The 14,466-nt window shown below is 36.5% G+C and overlaps 2 protein-coding genes across 2 annotated transcripts; both read left to right on the forward strand.

Moving 5' to 3' along the window:
• The first annotated feature begins 9,084 nt into the window (after positions 1–9,084).
• LOC108707472 (serine/threonine-protein kinase N2-like) lies at positions 9,085–12,106 on the forward strand. The gene is made up of 5 exons (XM_041581185.1): positions 9,085–9,194; positions 10,195–10,371; positions 10,865–10,927; positions 11,322–11,398; positions 11,910–12,106. The coding sequence occupies exons 1-5, from the start codon at positions 9,169–9,171 to the stop codon at positions 12,068–12,070; spliced, it is 504 nt and encodes a 167-aa protein (XP_041437119.1). The 5' UTR covers positions 9,085–9,168; the 3' UTR covers positions 12,071–12,106.
• A 131-nt stretch (positions 12,107–12,237) lies between these two features.
• On the forward strand, positions 12,238–13,934 carry LOC108714406 (protein kinase C). The gene is made up of 3 exons (XM_041581255.1): positions 12,238–12,345; positions 13,306–13,386; positions 13,569–13,934. Exons 1-3 carry the CDS (start codon positions 12,238–12,240, stop codon positions 13,764–13,766), a joined length of 387 nt encoding a protein of 128 aa, XP_041437189.1. The 3' UTR covers positions 13,767–13,934.
• Positions 13,935–14,466: the final 532 nt, after the last annotated feature.

Raw genomic sequence — 14,466 nt, forward strand, 5'->3', positions numbered from 1 at the left:
AAACTTAGAATCGAATTTGATCAAATGCACTATTCCTTTGATTTGTATGATTTGAATTCGGCTGAATATGGACCAATCTGAGAGACAACTGACCAAAAAAAACTTTGACTTAATTTCGTTCTGGTCTTTTTGAATTTTGAAGTTTTTTCAACTTGAAATTCGACCCTTGATTAATCTGCCCCTAAGAGTAGATTAGAAGTCAACTTAATTATATGTAATACCCACACTTACAAAGATTATTTTTTTTGTTTAATGATGTATTTATTAGTATTTTAGAAACATAGTTCTATTTTTCCAAAATAAAAAAGGTTCATGTTCAATTTGATATCCTAAACTCATTGTGATGTCATAATAATCAGGCTTTGTTGCAATGGCATTATGTCACAATTACCTAAGCAGCCTGCTGACCTCACCACCTGAATAGTATCAGTTGCTGATTAGCCACCGATCGGGTTGCATCGCGACTCTTTGGTGCTAATAAGCGACTATTTAAGCATACTTCACAATAAAGCAGCACGCACTCCTGCGACCATAGCCATGAGGATAAAATTGTAACTTTATTCCATGTAGTTAAAAAGTAAGCGTCCTCCTTTTTCAACTATTTAAGCATAACCTAATTTCAACATCAGTAAGTACATGGACATTTCTAAGCTGCCTACATTACTTTTTAGCTGGTTAATTACCAATTACTAAGAGTTTTTTCATATACAATACAAATAATTTTACACTGTGAGTAGATTAGAAAATCGACTTAATTATATGTAATACCACACTTACAAAGATTTTTTTTTGTTTAATGACGTATTTATTAGTATTTTAGAAATAAAATATTAAAAGGTTCATGTTTAATTTGATATCCTTAAACTCTGTTTTTCTTTTCTCATTTAAGATTAATCAAAATGAGTGAAAGAATTCGAAAAATCTTTAGAAACATATTTCGACGGAAGAACAAGGTAAGACTAAAATATTAGTATTATTTAGGGACCAGGGACATTTACAAGGGTACAGCCACCATGATGGGCTCATAGAGACTTGTCCCTATTCATCTATGTAAATGATAAAGATTTATTTAAAGGAAGAAACGCAATGCACAACATTCATTTAGCTTTCACTACAAACCAATAGCCCATAATTCATTCTAATTCAACTCAATTGTACAGGAATAAATCTGTATATATTTAGTCTTTGACCCATAAATGTACAATGTTTATTGTACAGACATCAATACGATGCTATAAATGCACAAGACATTTTTCTGTTAATATTTGGATTTATCAAGGGTCGAATTGAAAATTAGAATTTTTAAATTCAAATGTCAAGTTTATTTAAGGGGCATATTTATGAAGGGTTGAATTACGAATTGAAAAAATTTGAAATTTGAATTCAAAAAGACCAACTGAAATTAAGTCAAGTTTTTTTTGGTCACATAGGTCAGTTTTCACTCGAATAGGTCCGTATTCAGCCGAATTAGAAACATACGAATCGAAGGAATAGCGCATTTGATTGAAACTTTGCTTTCCCCAAAAACTATGGTTTTTCAAAGTCCACCAATTGACTACAAATAGGTTCTAGGAGGTCCCCCATAGGCTAAAACAGGAATTCCCCAGGTTTTAGATGGCAAATGGTGGAAGTCGAATTTTGAAAGAGACAGTATATGATAGATTTTGATATTTGAATTTTCAAATTTTTTTCAAATTCGAATTGAATTTGGACTATTCCCTAGTCAAAGTACACAAAAAATAGCTTGAAATTTAATTTTTTTTCATTCAAAAATTCACCTCGACCTGCCTCTAAGTGTAATTTGACTAGGGAATAGTCCAAATTCGATTTAAATTTAAAAAAATTTGAATTTTGAAATTTATCATATACTGTCCCTTTAAGAATTCTAATTCAACTATTCGCCATCTAAAACCTGCAGAATTTGTGTTTTAGGCTATGGAGGACCTCCTACAATCAATTTGTATTTTAGTGTACTTTTAGAAATAGTTTTTTTTTTTCTTTTTTTTGGTGAAAACATTCAAATGGAATTCGATCAATTTTTTTTTAATAGGTTACTATTGGTCATTTTCCCCCCCGCTATTTCGAGTTTATGGGAGTTGTTGGGAGTTTTTAGAAGCTCCCATAAACTCAAACTTCAACCCTTAATAAATCTGCCCCTTTTAGTTTAGGGTTTTATTTAATTTGTTGCCTTTTTCTCTTGCTTTTCTTCATTTATTAAGGACAACATTGAAATTCAAGAAAAAGAAACATCACTGAGCCCAGAACCTACAGTTGAGAAAGCTCCAGGTAAGGAATCTATAGCTTTATATATATTTATTTTAGAGATGCACCGAATCCACTTTTTTGGATTCGGCCGAAAGATTAGGCTGAATACCAAACTGAATCCGAACCCTAATTTGCAAATGGAAATTAGGGATGGGAAGGGGAAAACATGTTTTACTTCCTTGTTTTCTGACAATAAAATCACGCAATTTCCCTCCCGCCCCTAATTTGCATATGCAAATTAGGGTTTGGATTCGGTTTGGCTGGGCAGAAGGATTCGGCTGAATCCGAATCCTGCTGAAAAAGGCAGAATCCTAGCCGAATCCCGAACCGAATCCTGGATTCGGTGCATCCCTAATTTATTTCTATTATGTAAACTATATTTTACTCTTTTCATAACAGTATTCACTATCTGTCCTACTGTATCTATTCATTCCTATAATTAAAGATATTTTTATTCTCTATTTTACATTATAGAAGGAACCAGGAAGCCTGGAAAGCTCAGAAAACTCAGAAAGAGAATTTCAAGACTCTTTGGATGTAGGAAGAAGGTAAGGGTGAAAACTTCTAGGGAATGGGAACATAACTCATCTTCCAATCACAAGCCACTACACAATTCTAGGGCAATTTATTGGAGCTCAGTGCTTTAGTGGTTGGTATTTAGCCCTTGAGCCAATTACTGTTTGTGGGAGTCTTTAAGTCATAAAAGCAACACAATATACAAATACAATATACAATATACAAATTACAATAATTGATTAATTGTGACTTTCGTTTGTCTCTTCCATAGCAATGCAGTAGCGATTTTGCAGATGAACCAGAATTTCCCCAAGAAGATGTGGAAGAAGCAGTTACTCCAGGTAAAGATTTTTAAGGAAAAATAAAGAGCAAATATGATCACAACCCTGCCTAAAGCATTGTGTATCCCTAGATGCTTAATTTCCAGCTCAGTGCATCTAAATACATCACTCACATGCAAAATAATTCTAAATATACTTTAATATAGGGATTGTGGTCTTTTGACAAAGGCTTTTGGTCTCACCCAATTGGGATATATATGGTGGTGGAAACAAATAATTGGTATTGGAACAGACACAGAACCCAATATTCTCAATGTTTGTAAAAACACATTCTGTAATATTACTATGGCTGATATTATATATATATATTTGTTCTTGTTTTCCCAGTTCCTTCCCAGGAAGATGAAGATATTGAAATCATTATGCTTTATGACAGTCAAAGATGGATGGAGGATGAGCAAGAGCTCTTTAGGCCGCTCACTCCAGGTAAGATTAGTAAAGAATTGGAATCTCTGATCATGAGCCCATTTATGTACATGGCAAAGTTACCATGACCTGGTAGCACATCAAATACCTGGAACTAAATCAAGTCCTGCTCTGTTTGTAAATCCCTTTAGGCCAATATCCATTTGCCCAATCATTTTATCTGTACAGTTTCTAATGATGTTTGGTACTAAATAATAATCTATTTATTTTTATTCCCCAGCTCTTTTTAGGAGACAGTGCTGGATGGAAAATGTACATCCTGCCTGGAACCCAATGGTGAGTTTTATGTTTGAGAACGATAATAACTATGGTTTTATTCTGCTCATAAATTATGTACTGCTTGCCTTTATTTTCTCCTTAACATTAACTTTGTTTACTTGCCTTCACTATAGGACTATAGCACAGATATTGCCTCTATACCTGTTTGCTACCAGGAAGATGACTATATTGAAGTTATTTCACTTGATGACACTGAAAGCGAGGAGATTGAGATTGAAGTACTTAGTCCCATCACTCCAGGTAATGTTTATAAAGAAGAGGAGGTTAGGATTAGAGAGGGCAAATATGATCATAATCATATTTATGTAAATACATCATTTAATATGTAGAGTTTCTAATGGTGTTTGGTACAAACTGATGACTTATAAGTTATCTTTGTCTTTTTCTCTAGCTTCTTTTAGAAGAAATCGCTGGATGGAAAACGAAGATCCTGCTTGGAACCTGCTGGTGAGTTTGGTGTTTGGGAAGGATAATAAGATGCTGTTTTATTATTCCCATTCATTGCAATTTTATTTTCTCCATTAATGCTTATGTTATCTTTTTTTATTTGCCCTTGCTATAGGTCTCTAGTAACAACGTATCATCTATACTTGTTTTCTATGAGGATGATATTGAAGTCATTGTGCTTGATGACAGAGAGTGGATCAAGGAAGAGAAAGAAATAATTAGACCGGCTTTTAGGAGACAGTGCTGGAAAGAAAATGAAGATCCTACTTGTAACCCACTGGTGAGTTTTGTGTTTGAGAAGGATGATAAAGGAGATAAGAATGGAATAATATCCATGAGAATTGAATAATATCCATGAGAATTTAATTTTGTCTGAATAATAATGATATTAGATCACATAAAAGAACCAGGCTGCTATTGTCTTTATACTGGTCAGGGAACTGCAATGTGGGGGATAAGGAGCATTATCTGTAATTCATTAATAAACTGTTTTTGTGATTATTGTTGTACTGACTCCATAACTTGGTACTTATAAGCGGAACTTAGTATGGATCATATACTATGAACTATGGTTTTATTATTCTCATGGTATTAAAACTGTGTACTTGTTGCATTCATTTTAGTTTTATTTTCTCCTTATTTTCTTAACAGTCTCTTTTTTTTATTTGCCCTTTCTATAGGTCTGTAGCAACAACATAGAATTTACACCTGTTGTCTACCTGAAAGATGATGAAACTGAAGTCATTTCACTGGATGACATAGAAAGAGAGTGGATCGAGGAAGATATTATTAGACCGATCACTCCAGGTAAAGTTTGTAAGAAACAGGATATTAATATAAATGCAGGGGAAGAGCATTTCTAAATGTAAGGTCTTGGCCTGCCCTAAGTAGTAATATGGCAGTTAAAAAGTTCTATACATATTTCTACTACAGTGTCCAGAGAATGTGGTCTCTTGATCAGAGGGTCTTGGACTGACACTACTTGAAGGCTTGTTTGTTTGTTAAAACTGCTAGTAATATTATAAGCCAGACTTTACCCACAGCAGAAGCCTGTTACATTTTCATCTTATTTCTGCAAAGAGTTACCATAGTAGTATCTGGCTGAGGTAGCATTATCATTTCCTAATAGCAGATTAAATGCCTGGTACTAAATCAAGTCCTGCTCTGCCTTTAAAACCCTCTAGTCAATAAGAGAGGCTTTTCCTTTGCCCAATCATTTTATCTGTACAGTTCCTAATGGTGTTTGGTACATAGAGATGACCATTATTTGTTTCCCCCCCAGATTATTCAAGGAGAAGTTGCTCAATAGAAAATGAAGATCTTGCTTGGGAGCCACCGGTAAGTTTCCTTTTTGGGAAGGATAAAAGCCTGTTTCCTCCTGGGGAAATTGCCTTTATACAGGTCTTACAACTGCAAGATAGGGTTAGGATTAGGGTTAGAGTGACTTTTAGCTTTGTACAGTGAGTCTCAGTGCTACTTACTACAAACTGAGTCAATATACTCATCACCACAACTCTACTGACACTATATTATTTTTTTAATGACAATAACCTGATACTCATGAAATGGGCTTTATCTTTTCAGTAGATTGTAGACCTTGGTTTTATTAAATAGTGTACTTTTTAGCACTCGGTTCTTAACATGCTTTTTTCTTTCTCCTGACTACAGAGCTGTAGTAGCAACATCACACCTATGCCTTTTGGCTCCCATGAAAACGATGAAGTTGTATTATTTAAACTTAACGACAGTCAAAGAAAGTGGATCGAGGAGGAGCACGAGCGAATTAGAATGATCGCTCCAGGTAAAGTTTCTTTAAGAGCAAATATGATACAAAACCCATTTATAGAAGTGAAATGTAAGAGATGGGTTTGGTCTGGCACCACTCGGGAAATGGTTGGTTGAGAATTGCCAGTAAAAGAATACGTCCAGCACAAATCACGTAATCTGCACAAACAGATCCCATAAATGATCACTATGTCTACTGCAGGGTTAACATGTTCTGCCAGCAGCTCAAATGCCTGGAACGTATTTAAATTTCTCAATTGAATGTCAGATTCTTCTATATTCCAATCATTCCATCTGTACATTTCCTAATAGCATTTGGTAGAAACCGATGCTCAGTAGGTTAACTGCTATTTGTTCTTTTTTATTTCAGCTTCTTTTATTCAAAGTTACAGCAATGAACATGAAGTACTTGCCCAAAATGATTCGGTGAGTTTAATGTTTGAAAGGGAAAATCCTAGGCTGTGATACTCCGAAATTACTGCTTATACTAAGAACTTCTTTCAGTAGTGAGGCTTAATGGCACCAAGTGCTACACATACTCTAGTGTTCTCTTTGTCACATCTATATAAACAATATATATATATATATATATATATATATATATATCACTAGGGATGCACTATCCACTATTTTGGATTCGGCCGAACCTCCGAATCCTTTGCGAAAGATTCTGCCGAATACCGAACCAAATCCGAATCCTAATTTGCATATGGTGGGAAGGGGAAAACATTTTTTACTTCCTTGTATTGTGACAAAAAGTCACACGATTTCCCTCCCACCCCTAATTTGTATATGCAAATTAGGATTCGGATTCAGTTCGGCCTGGCAGAAGGATTCGTCCGAATCCTGCTGAAAAGGGCTGAATCTCGAATCGAATTCTGGATTCTGTGCATCCCTATATATTACATTACATTACCAAGAAATGGGGACTGTAAGTGATTTGACAGAAGGGTTAGAAACAGATATATTTTTACAATTCTGACAACTTGCATCTTACATTAATGGAACTCAAATTAAAGAATCATAATGATTAACATTTTATTTTCTCTAAAAACGTTGTATTTTATTCATTTGAATAGGACTCTAATAGGGACGAGATACTCTTCTCAGCTCCGGAGGCAGATGAAAATAAAGAAGAGAGGGCAGAATTTTATTCAGTGAATCGAGATAGAAATGAGCAAGAGAAGATGGAAAATGTAGAAAGCATAGATAGCGAGAGAATAGCTCTGACCCCTCCAGGTGCAGTTTTTCAAAAGAAATATTTGTTATTCTGAGTTTTATTCTGCTTTCCAAGCACAATGATCATCACAGTTAGATCCCTATACTACATATATATTGGGCTGGAGATCTCTATTTCCACAATATATATATATATATATATATATATATATATATATATATATATATATATATATATATATATATATATATATTCACAGACAGAGCAGTTAAACTTTAAGTATATGGAAGGTGCAGATATAGCAATGGGATCAGCCCCTCCTGGACAGAAGTCCTGTGTAGCCAAGAAACCTACAGACTTTAGGCAGGGCTGTAACCTTTAGGCAGGGGTGTAACTAAAGAGGAAGCAGATCCTATGGCTGCAGGGGGGACAGTAGGTATAGGGGCCCCACGATGCCCTAATTAATGATCCTATGGCTGCAGGGGGGCCAGTAGGTATAGGGGCCCCACGATGTCCTAATTAATGATCAATTTCGACAAAATCTGTATATGTTGGGGGCCCTAAGATTAATTTGCTGTGGGGCCCAATACCATCTAGTTACGCTACAGACTTTTTATTCACACTGGTTGCAGCGGCTTCTTTCTGAACCATTTCTTTTTTTTTCTTTTACAGGACTTATAAGCTTTGCTCATCCTGAGAACCAGAGGGTAAGTCTTCATATTTGATATTTTAAAACAAACTTCCAGGAGATTTTATTCTTAAATGACATCATGAGCCTAAATTAATGGTATTCCCTTCTCCTCCCTAGAATACTCGCTTTGATACTACGATCCAAAGGATTGATACTGCCCTGAACCACACAAGGTATGGATATAAGATCTGTCTGTTGCTTTCTTGGTGTCCATTTTGGATGGCATATTGCATCTTGTTGATGGTGGATATATGTTCCATTCTTATTCTTAGTCTAGAACTGTGAAAGTTCTACCAGTGAAACAAACAAAAGGGTTAATCAATTGTATTTATTTGCTTTCAGGCTTGTGTGCGGAACCCCACCATCTATTGATGACTTTAACATCCAGTCACTTCTTGGTGAAGGATCATATGGAAAGGTGAGTTACTTTGCCTTTAAATACGATAAATCTTTATGAACATACTCAGGGGTTTTACACTTGGAGAGTTATTTACTTAAATCCATATTTTTCTGATTACTTAAATAAAAAAGTCCAACCAAACTAGAATCCTAATTTATTATTGAAAAAGCACAATTTATTTGGACTGGGGAAAAACTTGATTAAATCGAGCGAAAACCCGAATCGTGCAATTCTTTCTGCCTTTTTCTTGAAAAGCCCACATTTTTCAGATTGTTGCCTGAAATAGATTTTTGGGCTAATTTCATTGCGGACCACATAAACTTCCAAATAGGATAGGGACCTCTCCCATTGATTATATAAAGGTTTGAGATGGCGGATTTTTGGGTTCAAACATTTTGCAGCATTGGACTGCATAATAAATCCCAAAAATTTGAGTTTTGCACCAAAAAGCCCAATCAGACTTTAGTAAATAATCCTCTTGGACTTGAAACACATGAGCAATATATTGCATAACATCCAACTCTAACACTTTTGGCACATTATAGGGGACATCAAAAGTCTGCATAAAGTTCAGTATCCCCTAGTGGCTATAAGTTACTATGGATTACTAGGCCCAGTGCAAACTGTCATTAAATGAACCCCTAAAATAACAGTTTTGCAGATATGCATTACAGACAAGTAATCTACATGAGCAACTCTTGTTGCTAATTCATTTAATTGTGTGTAAGATGAAACATGCATTGTGTATAAACGCTGCACTTTTTCATTTCAGGTCTATAAGGCAAACTACAGAAAAACAGGAAGGGCCGTTGCCATTAAGACTATTGAAAGCTTTTATATGGATCAACCTACGGCGTTTGCTGGGTGAGTTATTCTTAAACGAGAACCAAATCCTAAAAATGAATGTGGCTAAAAATGCCATATTTTATATAGTGAACTTATTGCACCAGCCTAAAGTTTCAGCTTATCAATAGCAGCAATGATCCAGGACTTCAAACTTGTCACAGGGGGTCACCATCTTGAAAAGTGTCTGTGACAATCACATGCTCAGTGGGCTCTGAGCAGCTGTTGAGAAGCTAAGCTTAGGGGTCATCACTAATTATCCAGCAGAAAATTAGGTTGGTCTGTAATATAAGCTGATGCTACAGGACTGATTATTAAATTCTGATGCTAATTGCACTGGTTTCTGTGCTGCTATGTAGTAATTATCTGTATTAATTTCTAATCAGCCTTATATTGTGACATTTCTATTCTATGTGTACTGTATATTTTGAGTGGGTCCCTAAGCTCAGTAAGTGGCTGCAGCACAGAGCATGCACAGAGCATGTGCAGTGAATCAGCAGAAAAGAAGATGGGGAGCTACTGGGGCATCTTTGGAGACACTGATCTTTACTGCTAAACGGTTGTGGTTGCCTTGGGCTGGTACAGAAGCACAAAACATCATGTACAACATTTCTAGCTACATCTTTAGTTAAGCTTTAGTTCTCTTTTAAAGACTGAATTTAAGGCTTTAAATAATATTATATTTTTCCATAAAAATATATATCATTTGCTGCCCTGTAGTTTTAGACATGTGATGCTTTCAAAATAGCAAAAGGCTTCACATAAATTCATGTTTATTAATTTTGCGGATCACACCCATAATTGTCACAGGTGAATTTATATTTGAGTTGTATTTGATTCTTAATACAGCTATGGGACTATAAACCACAAACCCATTACTTTGAGTTAATAAATGATATATTGGGGGGGTTACTTTATAAACGGGCCTCCCCATTAAAGGCTCTGCCCCAGTCTCAGTTGTAGAACTAGTCCTGTGTATGATTCTCCTGTATTGAAACTGACGTTGTTATTTCTTTGCCAGTGTTCTCCGAGAGCAACGCATCCTGCTATTGGCCAAGAAGGAAAATTGCCACTTCCTTACTAGATTATTCGCCTCTTTCTCTACGGAACATTATATCTGCCTGGCTATGGAGTTTGTAGAAGGGGGAGACTTGGCATCCCATTTGGTCAGAAACGGAATGTCACAGGAGAGAACTAGGTAAGCACCACTGGGAGTTCTAGGGAAGGTGGCAGGTCTTATCCTTATGTTATTCTCACCGTTGCACCTAAATAGCACCATTGCCATTGAGATATCCATAGACAGTGTATGGGAGATTGCTTCTTTCCCACTAGACAAGCTGGAACTTTTTGTACTTCCAGTATTTCCCTGGGAATTAATTCCATAATAAGATCAGTCGACAGGAAAATGCTTTGATCATTCATGGCCCAAGGAAAACTATCACCAACATTTTATAAGAAAATCTAGATCCCAAGAAGTAAAACCCAGCCCTCCATTCATTTCAGTGGGAAGAAAGAGTATGGCTGTGCTCTAGAGGATTTAAGAAAGATTTCCCTACCATTAATATCCCAATCTAAGTGCTCCATAGGAAGGTGATGCAGACAATGACCTGCTGAATATTTACGTTCAGGAATAACTGCCATTTGTTGCACTTATACATGAATTATATATTTGTGTTTTTTTGTCTTTACAGATTTTATTCTGCCTGTATTGTACTTGGGCTGCAGTTTTTGCATGATCGGAACATCACCCATAGGTAATTACTACTGAACGTTACACACAGCGTTGGACTGGGGGTCTGGGATCAACCAGGTCATCCCACACAACCCCCCAGCCCCAGCCACAACCCCCCTCTCCCAGTAGCCTGCCCCAGTCACAACCCCCCTCCCCTGGTCCCGCACCCGAGCTCTTTTATGTCTAATCATGATGGAATAGGGGTCAGTAGAGGAGACCAGGGAGTGGCACAAGTAGTGGGTCTGGCTTTGCCCACTGGGTTTTTTCCCCCATTGCCCCACAGGTCCAGTCTGACCCTAATTACACAGCCATGTCCCCAAAGTCTTTGACATTTCTGCCTTATTTAGCTTCTTTCTACTTAATAGAAATGTTTTTATTTAGTTTTATTTTAAAATGTTCATTTGTTTTCCTTGCAGGGATTTAAAACTAGAAAATGTATTACTGGATAGAGATGGATACGCCAAAATTACTGACTTTGGCATTAGCAAAGAAGGTAAGATTTCTAGTTATAATTCCATAGCACAAAACTCCAGACAGGGGGATTTATTCAATTCGTTCAAACCAAATGGATGAGCAAATGGACACAACAACGGGTGGTGTATCTGCCTCTGACACACAAACACAACTTTTCCAATCACACTCTCATTTTATTTCAAGACAACAAAGCACATGGCGATGTTACTTCTATGTATATGTCACTTGTAAGAAAAAAACACATGGCTAATGGGAAAACTAATTTAACCCGTTAATAGAGTCATTTTAAGGCAGCATGATGAGCAGAGGTAGAGCTGGAATTTTTACATTGTCCTAGTTTCTTCCCTCAGTTGAAATGTACCCCCTTACATGCAAGTTCATTGTGAATTAATTGAATCTAGTTTGTGTATCATGCCTGTGACTTAGGGCAGAGACCAATAAAAATAATCATCTATGATCACACTCTATAAATAAAGGAAAACAAATGTAGAAATGATCCAACTTGACTGACTTTTTACTTTCTGCTTCAGGAATGAGTTTTACAGACAGAAGCCAAACTCAATGTGGAACTTTGCCGTATATGGCCCCGGAAATGTTTACACAGTATCCCTACACAAGATCAGTGGACTGGTGGGGATTGGGAGTGTGCATTTACTTAATGCGCCTCAGTCAGGTAAGTGCACTTCAATAGATTCCATGGTGCTTGCCCATAGATTTAGCCCAAGTCATTTTTTTAAACTTCTACTTATTATTGGGGTTATGGACTTAATCCTAACACACAGGCCCATAAATTATAGCTCTTTGCTATTATTGCAAGTTAATTCCCTAGAAAACCCTAGTGTTGTTTTTGTCTTGCAGATGCCCTTTACAGGAGATGATGCTGATGAAATTATTCATAACATTGTCCACGAAGAGCCGATATATCCGCCATCCCTAACCCCGGAAATCTACAATATAATAACACAAGTGAGTTCTAGTGTGCCATTATCCATTATCCATTATCACTCACACCCACACTTATATTTGTCCTTACTGTTAGACACACAGTTTTACATTCTTATTATCAAATTATATTATACTCTTTTCCCCTGATTTCCCTGGAATTCCTGGCCAATTTACTAGGTGGATTAAAACTGACAAAAATTAGGCAATTTGGGGAATTAAAAAATAATCATCCTCAGGGAATCAGGTCTGTGCCATGGAAATGTTTGTACAGGCATGGGACCTGTTGTCCAGAATGCTTGGGACCAGGGTTTTCCAGATTAGTGTAAATTGCATCTATATACTTAAATCAGCCTAACGATCATTTAAAGATAAAATAAACCCAATGGGATTGTTTTGCCACCAATAAGGATTAATTATATCTTAGGTGGGATCAAGTACAAGCTACTGTTTTATTATTGCACAGATAAAGGAAATCATATTTAAAAATTTGGATTATTGGGATAAAATGGAGTCTATGGGAGACGGCCTTTAAATAATTTAAAACTTTCTGGATAACAGGTTTCCGGATAACAGACCCCATACTTGTACTGTTATATTATTACAGAGAAAAAAGAAAATCATTTAAGAAAATGAATTAATTATTTGATTAAAATGGAGTCTATGTGAGATGACCTTCCCATAATTTAAGCTTTCTGGATAACAGATGCCATACCTGTTTCTGTTTAGCATTTTATTCTTCCTTTAAATAAAATATATGTACAGTTACTATTTCTGAATGTCCAGCCTATAGCAAAGGTCCAATTCATAAATGATTCCCCCTTTGAGGACATTGTGGTGGTCAAGTCCCCAGTTCCATAGGTTACAAATCCCTTTAGATTGGAATGGTCTGGAACCCATTTATAATCTTAACTTGTTGCTAAAACAATGCTGTCTGTGTATTGTTTAATTAGTTTTAATTTGTATGTTATTTCTTTTTTGCAGCTATTGACCAAAACCCCATATCGTCGCCTTGGGTCTGACATAAATGGTGCTGAGGATGTAAAGAAAAGTGATTTCTTTGAGGTAAGTTGTTTAGGCATCTTGATTAGCCTCCATGTTTGGAGCGATTGATGCAAGTCCCTCTGTTTATGCCTTTTATTTGATATTACTCACATCCTCTATACAGTTTTACTCTGGCCCATCTGGATTTATTTTACTAGCAGAGAATTGCTTGTAATTGCCGTTTTCTTTCTCCTCTTTTCTAGGGATTAGACTGGGAGGCTTTAAAGAAAAAAGAAGTCCAGCCTCCATTTGTTCCTCATATAAAAGTTCCAGAGATCTGCACTGAAGGAATTGCATTGGAACCACCAGATATTACATTACCGCTGTTAAATGAAACCAAAATGGCCTTAAAGGAATTAGATTATCCAGTATGTTCAGAATCTTCAGAAACGGAAACCTGAAAAAGTACGGAAAATGGCATAAAAGGAAGACGGATCTAAGAGATGGATAGAAAAACAGAGCCAGAGTGATGTTCATGAATTTTTCCAGTTAAAGATGGACAACCTATGAAGAACATCAAGGGACTTTTACTTGCACCTGGCTAATTCATTGAAAGGAGCAAAGACCAATCTACAAATACCAAATAAAAATGGACGTCTCACGTCCAATTTAAAATACATTTGTTTAAATGAGTATTATTTGTTTGCACAATGTTCCTTATCTTTATGCCATGGCGTTTCTCGCAAAAAATGTTTTCACCATTCTGTGGGCCAAGAGTGTGACTCCTGACTAATAGCATGTTTTCCTTACTTGTTTATATGGTAGTCCTAACCCCCCAATGGTAACTAAAACACACTCCCAGCCCACACATAAGTTAAATATATATTCCCCAAGTGAGTGAAGTGACACGTTTTGTTAGGGCAGGCATCAGGAGGGGACAGGGGGTACAAGTGTCCCAGGAATCTTGCAGGAGCCATTTTGTGGAAACTGTTGCATCATCTCAGAATCTTGTTTGTGCACCAGAATGGGGGACCTGATGTCCATCCCCATGCCCTGGCTACACAATTAAATGGTGAAGAGAACGGGGGAATGTGGGGAGAGCAGTGACATCTAGGAAGTGCTGAATGGAAAGTGAAATAATTGTCTGCCCCACCTCTATGC

The sequence above is a fragment of the Xenopus laevis genome, chromosome 2L, assembly GCF_017654675.1.
Source record: "Xenopus laevis strain J_2021 chromosome 2L, Xenopus_laevis_v10.1, whole genome shotgun sequence".
Taxonomy (NCBI): Eukaryota; Metazoa; Chordata; class Amphibia; order Anura; family Pipidae; genus Xenopus; species Xenopus laevis.